At 43.8% G+C, this 9,549-nt stretch overlaps 1 protein-coding gene and 1 long non-coding RNA gene across 2 annotated transcripts in view; one reads left to right on the forward strand and one right to left on the reverse strand.

Annotated features, from left to right (window-relative positions):
• Window positions 1-3,617, reverse strand: part of TRPC6 (transient receptor potential cation channel subfamily C member 6) — a 99,976-nt gene extending 96,359 nt beyond the window's left edge. Inside the window, exon 1 of the mRNA XM_065044461.1 lies at window positions 3,146-3,617. Coding sequence (XP_064900533.1) covers window positions 3,146-3,288 — 143 coding nt within the window. The 5' untranslated portion in view covers window positions 3,289-3,617. The remainder of the gene's footprint in view (window positions 1-3,145) is intronic.
• Window positions 2,970-8,404, forward strand: LOC135577026 (uncharacterized). The gene is made up of 3 exons (XR_010468644.1): window positions 2,970-3,207; window positions 4,435-4,596; window positions 8,140-8,404. It is a non-coding gene; the product is annotated as an uncharacterized LOC135577026 (long non-coding RNA).
• The last annotated feature ends 1,145 nt before the right edge of the window (window positions 8,405-9,549 follow it).

Here is a 9,549-nt window from a genome sequence, read left to right on the forward strand (position 1 = left end):
GGGTGGGGGGAGAACAGGTAATTATTTGCTGTTATAAGGGGACGATATATCAAGGCTCAGGAGTAACACCACTGAACTAAAGTAGTAGTTTGATAGATTATGGTTTTAGCTACAAATAAAATAAACAGTTATCTTGAAATGCTGGGGGGGTTGTTTCGTTTTCTTATTATTATCCAGCCTCTACAACACTTAAAGGCAGTCAGAAAGCAACACACGAAATCGTGTCCTACAAATAACATATACAATAACATCACCATTATCACTAAATCAGACTTGAGGAAAACTATGCCTTGGTATCACATTACTTGTCAAGCAACAGTCACATGCCATATCACACCAGTAAGTGTGTTACTCTCCAGTAATGTTTAAAAGGCGGTACACTTCAGGTTTTTTTGGACATCAGCTGCATTACTGTCCTGCATTAATCACCATCACACAAGATGTTCCTGGAGCATTTCTGCATGTGCAAAGGATGCCTATCATTTTCCAGTTAGTTTGGAAAAAAACAAACAAAAGCAACCAAGCAAACAAAAACACCTTAGCGATTGTATATAATAAATACTTTAAGTGAAATATAAGTAGCTTTAGTTAAAACATTTTAATACATCAGCTGTTGTAATCTGCAGGGTTATTTTCTAGTGTTCACATTTAAGCGCTGACACACCATTCGATCTCAAGGGACGTGGAGCTCTATCTCAATGGACAGACCCACAGAACCCAAGCTTTAGTCTCATAATCAAATGGTCACCAAAGATTCACAGAAGGATTCCAATGAAAAATATGGTACCTGGCAGCACAACCAGCTCCCTGAGCTACCACATTTCTGGTGAATTAGCAAAAGAATAAACACTGACAAACCACGGATAGACTTGATAAGGCATGCACACTTTGGCCAGGTAGATTCATAGCACATGAAATACTGATTTCACATAGTTTATCTGTCAGGGTAATACATGCCCTTCATCAGCAGTATCTTTGGGATCTCCAGAGACCTTATGACTATATAGATAAAAGGTAAAATTCATATAATACTCTCTGCCACAACAACATCAGGAAATAATGGCCATTTGATGATTTTCAAATAAAATAGAGAAAAGCATTATTACTGCATGTAGATGACAAATATTAGAAACAGTATATCCCAAACATGGGCTATTTGTCCATGCTCTTCACCATGTGAAGACCACTAGAAAAACTAATGACTTCTGGCTGAAAAGACAGATCACCAAAATGTACCTAAAACATGATGTAGGTGGAATTTAAGCAAAAAAATTCAAAACCTGAGCTTAGCAATAACCATACCCTGGAGGTGCCTATATATACTCACTGCATTCACCCCTGCCAGCCAACAAAGTCCTTGCAGCGGTTGCCTGTTAAGTGGCTCTTTTCCACATCCAGAGAAGCCCCAAACAACAGTTTCTCCATGCCCTATGTGCATCTGAAAACTCAAAGACGGATAGAAACACTTGCCATCAGGGAGGGACTCCAGGGTCCTACACCTATCTGCATCACAGAATCAGTCATCTAAGGCCTTGACGTGACATAATTGGAGATAAATTCCTGCATTTAGTGCTACCCTAGTTCTACAAAGCAACTTGACTAGGATGTAGGCTTTTCTTGTAGCCACTGTGAGATGATGAGAGGCAATCTCCACACTTGTGTGCTGGAAAAGGAGCCACTAGCACAGGCTTATACTCCTGAAGTAAAAACATTAGCGCCACACAGACCTTGCAGATTTTAAGAGATGCTTTGAATCACTTATGCAAGATACATCATCTTGTAGCTGCACAACCGTTCCAAGTGAGTACACAGCAAAGGAACTTCAGATTTGTGGTATTAGTTCAAAGCTGAAGTCCACTAGCCAGAACCATTCTCTGAACAAACCATCATGAAGTTTTTCTTCAGAAAGGATTCATTAGACAGATGCACTCCTGTATTTCGAGATGGGGTTTAGGTCCAATGTGCAAGAAAGTATGCTTTGGTAGCCAGTGAGCATACTGAATTAGCACTCTACAAAGACACTTGGGAATTGCAATACAGTAGTGAATTCTCACAACTCTGGTTGTTCCTGACTGAGTTTATAAGCAATCAAATGCTGTGAGTGTTGCCAGCTTCCTTACTATTATTCCTCTCCTATATCCAGGCAGTTGGCAAGTGGCAGGTAAGCACTCCATAGATAAACCAGCAAAAACTATGAGAGGTTGATAACTGGAATTTACCAGTTAAGCAACAAAATACAATTTGTACAAAAGAAAGTACACGTCTTCTGGTAATCACCTGAGACTGTAGGACTCATCTTGTATTGCTTAATACTCATTTTCCCCCTCTGTGGGATAGCTTCTCCTCAGAAGTGTTAACAAGTGGTAATTATAGAAGTCATGCTGACAACACATTACCAGAGGGACACAGTCAACACTGAATGTCAATTGACCTGGATATTAACAATTGTGATTCCTGCAACCTTTATAATTGATGTTTCATTTAGTTTTTATTGCATATGTTCTTACACCCTACTTTAAAGGATAATTACTTGGCAACACTTGGCAAAATCAAATTACACAAGGCTACACGATTTTGACAAAATGCGGTAATGAAAGGACTATGGTTTTGTGAATACGCCCGTAATGTGCACTCTCTGTGGGAGCAGCTGACGGCAGGACTTAAGATTCCTGTGACTGTATTAAACACACTAGATACCGCTACTTTTAAGTACACCCGACGCCTCTCGCACCCGCAGCAAACCGGAGCCTCCCTTTGCCTCCCTCACAGCGGGGCAGGTACCACAGTCCGCGCCCCGGGAGGACAGCTCTGCCAGCTGCGCACTGGGGTGCTCCTGCTGTTCCTCCGCCTGCCGCAAACACAGCCACCCCGCTCCTCCACCGGGGACGACGAGCAAAGACGGACGAGTCCCCATCGAGGCTGCCCCGAGCGGGTACCGCCGCAAGTCCCGGTCCCGCCCCCGCCGGAGCGCAGCGAGCGGCCGCCGCACCTCCCGCCGGCCGCGGCCCCGCACGGCCGCCCCCCGCCCGCCAACCCCTGTCCCGCCGCCGTCTTTCCCCCCCAGCGAGAGTTCGCGCACAGCCCGGCGCCCCATTCCGCTCCACTCAGGGAGAGAGGGAGCCCCGGGCCAGCCGGCAGGACTCACACGGGGTAGAAGGCGTAGGGCGGCAGGGCGCTCTCCTCGCACGGCTCCGCGTCGAGCAGCAGGTAGTCCTGGCTGTCGTTCCGCCGGGCGCCGGCCGCCGGGGAGCTGCTCTTCCGCGGGGCGTAGGGCTGCGCCTGGCTCATCTTGTCCCGCGGCTGAGGCGCCCGGACGCGCAGGGGCTCCCTCGGGGAGCCACGAAAGCAGCGCGGATCCGCCCGGAGCGCGGCACTGCAGATCTATCTATCTATCTAATCTCCGCGCAGATCTGTTTCCGCGCAGCGCCGCGGGCCCCGTTGGAGGGAGGGCAGGCCCGGAGAGGGGTTACTATGTCAACCGGGGCCGCCGCGCCGGAGGGCAGGCGCAGCTCGGCACCGGAGCGGGAAAGTTTGCGGCGCGTCAGCTGGAGCGGCTGCCACCGGCCGGCGGGAGGGGCTGCGGTGCCCCCGCCGCACCGCCTTCGCGGTCCCGCCCCCCCGGTCCCGCTGGCCCCACGGCGATCCCGCCCCGGCTTCGACCGCTCGCACATCTCAGCCTTCTGAGCAGAGGTGTGCACACCTGTGCCCCGAAACACCCGACGAGAGGGGTGATGTTCTAAACACAGCGCCGGCAGGGACAGGGCTCACCTGCAACCGCTTTGTACAAACCCGGCCTGCGGGGGGGCTCAGATCAATCAAGCACCGGACACTCCGCCAGGCACCCGGCGGGACCGCGAGTGTGCAGAGTGTGCAGCTGGCGGGTAACGCCGCGGCTGGGAGCCGGGAGCAGCTCTTGCTGTGTTTTAGCTTGGAAATACAGCGTGTGCTGCGCTTTGACAAACGCTGCACATCTGTTCCACAGCAGAGCTTGTTTTGATCACCTCTAACAATTTCAGAGAAGACCAGGGGCAATATAAAGCCTTTTTTAGAAAAAAAAATAGTTTTGCGATAATAACTGACAAAACTCAGTCCAATTTTATTGCTCTGTTGTGCTTCACTGATAGCACTGGTAATATTAATATTTTGCTTATGTAGACTGTAATAGCTTAAATATACTAAACTAATTCCAAACTTTTCTGGAAAAAAAATAAGGTATTGAGGAAATAGCATCTCATGTATAGGCACCTTCAACATTATTTAACATAATAGGCTTATTATCTCGTAAGGGAATATTTATAGCTAAATGTTGTAAATGTACAGTCAAAACAAGTGCATCCAAATAGAATTTCTCCCTCATCCCCAGCCATGTTCACATATTGAAACTATTGCCATGATTTGTGTTTGAACAGGAGGTTTTGCCTTTGCTCTCTCCAGATCTGCCAGACCGTGGGGTCAACGACTGCCTGAGCCAGAGAGACTCGTGTCACCCACCAATCTGCAAGAGAAGGTGGTACAGAAAGAGACACACAGCTCACTGGAGTTATGACAGTATTTCCATGGTCTTTAGGCGAGGTTCAGAAATACCTACAGGCAAAGGTAATTACACAGCTCCTCAAAGTTTCTCAAATTACTTACAATTAGATTCTAATGGGTTTTAGAAATCTTCCTTTCTTTGCAAAACATTTTTTTCTGTTGAAAATAGGAGGTTTAGTAACAATGTTACCATATGTATTTTATAGTTATAATGTTATTTATTATTTCATATTACTATAAAAACAGATATTATAAAGTTATGTGCAGACTTTGCATTTGAGAAATATGCTATTGATAATACATCACATTTTATTGTAAGAAGATTGTTTGCCAGTAAAAGAGAACTTTGTGATCAAGGAAATTTCAATATGTTCCACTGATCTTCTGCATAACAGTTTCATTTCACTTGCCCTACTCTGTTATGAAGATATATTTGCTGATATTTTTTTATTTCTCCATTGTTTTTCAACTGCTCTATTTGATACTAGACTGGTGTCTCAAATCCTCTCTTCTAGATTTTTTTTTCTCCCTCTGTTCTTGCTCAGCCTCTGGTATATTTACTTCTTTTAAAAAAACAATACCATCCAACTTTGCTGATGGGTTATCAGATCCTTTGATTTCGGAGCCTGCTCAGCCACTTTGTTTTCTTCTGCTTATTCCTTCAATTCACTATTTACTGTGAGTGCCCCTAGGATTATTTACCTTCTTCCCCCGATACCTGTGCATCTCTCTCAGCTTCCAGGTGACATTTCTCATTTTCTGAAGTGCTTTGCTTCCTAGATCCCAAGCCTTCCTTGGTCTTCATTCTCATTATAGCCCTGTAAGCTCTGGTATCATCCCAGGCACTCTCACTTTCTCACCTACCCCAAATCTTCCACAAATTCTGAAGGTTGCAGTGGTGATGCTCGTGGTTTCTTTCAGATGATATTGCACCAATGGCACTAATGAAAAGTGAAATAAAATGTTATGGTATTTTCACTTGTGCACACTGCAGAACTGATATACCATGAGAATATCAATCAACTTCAGCAGGGAAACCTGATTCAGTATTTTTAGTGACTGCTTACTGAATGTTAACCACAAACAGCTGCTTCTGAGTATTTGATAGCTCAGAAACATGGTAACATTGCAAACTCTTCCAGTTCTTGGCCATCTCAGTACAAGCTTTTTGATGGTTTCAGGTTAACAGCATGTGATGGTCATGGTTGTTACTTCTGTGATACAGGTTCATTGTTTTGGCTCTTTGTGTTTCATAGCACTGCTATCAAAATGAACTATAAAAAGGAATCTTTACAGAGACAATGCAATAGGCGGTGAACAATATGTGTTCTCTAGAACAAAGTACCTATTATCTTGGGAACAGTGAAAAATTTGTACTTATATTGGCTTTTTATATTCGCTCCAGTAAGAAATATCTATGATTTTTCATCCCTACATGCTTTTCAAGTATGAATTACCTCTATCAGACCACCTCAGTATGGCACAGTTTTCTTTCACTTCATCAAGGATGGGTAGGACTTGCTAAATTAAAGAGTTCTATGATAGATCACGATTTTGGAAGCATTGGTCAGATCAACCAGAGGAACAAAAAATATTCATCATCCTTGAAAAAGAAAAAGGTGCTGAGCCGAAATTCTGGATCTTTGCAACTTGATTGTAAAAAAAAAATAAATAAATAAAAAGACTGTATTTCAATGTACTGTAACAATTGTCTAACTCTCTATTGACTGGTTACAAAGTGGAATTATGCAGCACCATGGGAGTGGGCCACAATGTCACTGCAGGTTGGATAAGTACACATCTTTGGAGGTTAGTGAATGTTCCAGGAGTCACAAGATGGTGGAAAACCTGACCAACCTATGTGTCCTGTTGCTCTTAAACATTTATGGCTGGATGGTTCAGGATATAGAAGGAGTGAACTTGCATTTGTTTCCTTCTTTGAGTAACAATCTAGGGATGATGATCTGTTCTGTAACCAACTGAAAGCTAGTGAGGTTCCAGAGGATTATTTTGGCTGGCAAGATGCTGGGATGAAAAAGCAAGGATTGGTCCTTTCCTGTTGTGAGAGACAAAAAGTGATCAAAGAGTATGACTTTAACTGTTCATTACACTTCTTGCAGGTCTTTTCAACAACAAAATGAAATTTATTATTCTGGCTTTGCTAATGGCCTGGTGTTTCTTTTGCAAATATAAACAACATACGCTATTTTTTAATTAATTACCCTATTATTGATATTTATGCAGTGTTTCATTAGACAAATCACTGTACGTGTTCTAGAAGTTATCAGTTCTTCACTGCAGTCTTTCCCATATAGATATATATTTTAAATCAGAGTGAATACAGAACTAAAGAGCTTTTTTCTTCTAAGTCTTTATCTGACTTGTACACATATTAACCTTTTGTTCCTGTAATATAAAAAAAATCCATTACCCTGAGTGATGATACAAAACTTGCAATATTTCCCTGCTTAATATTTTCTTATGTGCACCTGTTTTATTACCTAATCTGAAAATACATCTGTCTTAGATAAAAAGCACTGATGTATTTTAGTGTGAAATTGAAGTGTTAGTTTAGAGCTGGCTTAATTGGTTTTATTATAGACAACTAATTACAAACTCTTCCATCATCATTCACTCAATCAAGTATAGCGACTGAGATACTTCACTCAAAAAGATGAAAAACAGAAACTGAAAGCTCCCATTCCCTGCACAGGGGAAAGGATAAGAAACAAAGTGAATTCACATGACAGGTGACAGGCACATTGCTTAATGCCCTACTAGAAGTCACTTGGGTACCATGGCAATGAAAGCTGCAAAAGAAGCCACGCAGAACAGCATAGTGCCATGATTCAACCTCACTGAATAACTTACAGAAAGGTTATCTATATATGGCAAAATATAGGTGCAATTGTATTGCTCACTTGCAGACTAGTCCAAACATGCTCAGGAACAAAAGAAAGTGGCAACATCAGCCTGTACTTGTAGCCAGGAAATTTTCAAGTATTCATAGAGTGATATCGCTTGCTCATGTTTAACCAAAATCTTGTTACGTGAGCTGATTTGATGGCGTTGACAAAGGTGCTCTAGCACACACCACAGGCAGCTTCCCAGCTCTCTGTTTTGCACTGGGAATACTGTCAAAGATACACTTGTGTAAAGCAGGAATGGGACAAGCCAGTGTAATTGTGCCATGGCTCAGCAGTGTCACTGCTGTGGGTGTGAGCATCACTTGGAAAGCAAAGAATTATGTAATACAGCAAAATGCACATTTCTTGGAGGTGTGAAAGATGTGTAACCTGCCTGCTGGAATTTCTTCCTACTGCATAATAGGACTCAAGACTTGCATTTAGAAAGTGGGAAAAGAAAACTATTACTACTCAGTAGTTTTGTTAGTTCACACCAAAAAAAAATGGAAAAAAACCATTGTCAACTACTAATTCTAACCACAGCTCATCTCTGTCTAAATGTCAATGAGGACATAATCTTGTGCCACAAAGAAACCTTCCCTGTGTCTAAAAATGTTCCCCAGTTTAGTCTTGTCTGACTGTGATCCAGCCCATTGCTTCACATTCTTCTCTCATACCTGTATTCCTTTTCTTCCTACAGAATTCTGCCTGGATACACTTGTGAAACTGAAATGAAAATTTTAATCTCTGTCAAAAATTACAGCTGGGCTTTTTTTCTGCAAGGAGAGCTCAATGAGGAGGTGGACTCACATGGCTGGTGGATATCGACACCCAAATGAGAGTATGAGGACTGGATCACAGAAACAGTAGAAACGTTTTCAAAAGTTGTCCACAATGTCTTGGCTATGAAGACCCCAGGGTGTGCAGGGCAGGAGATACTGAAGGACTTCTGCACTGGAGGAGAGGAGGCGAGAGGAGGCGGGAGGGGAGGGGAGGGGAGGGGAGGGGAGGGGAGGCGGGAGGGGAGGGGAGAGGAGGCGGGAGGGGACAGGAGAGGAGGCGGGAGGGGAGGGGAGGGGAGGGGAGGGGAGGGGAGAGGAGAGGAGAGGAGAGGAGAGGAGAGGAGAGGAGAGGAGAGGAGAGGAGAGGAGAGGAGAGGAGAGGAGAGGAGAGGAGAGGAGAGGAGAGGAGAGGAGAGGAGAGGAGAGGAGAGGAGAGGAGAGGAGAGGAGAGGAGAGGAGAGGAGAGGAGAGGAGAGGAGAGGAGAGGAGAGGAGAGGAGAGGAGAGGAGAGGAGAGGAGAGGAGAGGAGAGGAGAGGAGAGGAGAGGAGAGGAGAGGAGAGGAGAGGAGAGGAGAGGAGAGGAGAGGAGAGGAGAGGAGAGGAGAGGAGAGGAGAGGAGAGGAGAGGAGAGGAGAGGAGAGGAGAGGAGAGGAGAGGAGAGGAGAGGAGAGGAGAGGAGAGGAGGAGAAATAGGATCAGGGATGAGAAGGAATGAATTTAAGGATGTCTTCCTGTCTTACTGAGGACTCCAGATTGTGGTGAGATGGATTTCTAGGAGCATCATTATTGCTGGACTACCAGGATGCTCCTACCTCCATCATATACACATGTGCACACATACACAACTTACATGATCCTACTCAGCCATTATCCTATTTTTTGCTGTGAGAAACACAGTTCTTCTCTATGCACTCTCACACAAGATCTGTCATGCTACATTTGCCTTGGCTTACATAGTATAATTAACTATTGTCAATTAGTTTTAAAAATTTGAAATGCAGTAACACCCACCTATGCACATAATTTTGTGGCTTTTGGATAAATGTTTCTAACCCAGTAGTCTGAGGCATGCTGCTCAAAGGTAAAGAACACTTCTAGTCATCAAGCCCCTATTCCCATTACAGATAGTAAGATATTCCTCCTGTATTATAAGTGAGTAGGAGGATATTTGAAGTAAAAACTAGATAGAATTAAGTTAAAAATGTCTTGCTGGTTTCCAAGAAAGTGGGAAAGTATTAACCTTCCAAAAAGAGTGTATATGTAAAGGGACGTTAGACCAGAAGTCATGTATATTGTGAAAATTAATCTGACTGTAACCTGATAGAAAT

The sequence above is a fragment of the Columba livia genome, chromosome 1, assembly GCF_036013475.1.
Source record: "Columba livia isolate bColLiv1 breed racing homer chromosome 1, bColLiv1.pat.W.v2, whole genome shotgun sequence".
Classification (NCBI taxonomy): Eukaryota; Metazoa; Chordata; class Aves; order Columbiformes; family Columbidae; genus Columba; species Columba livia.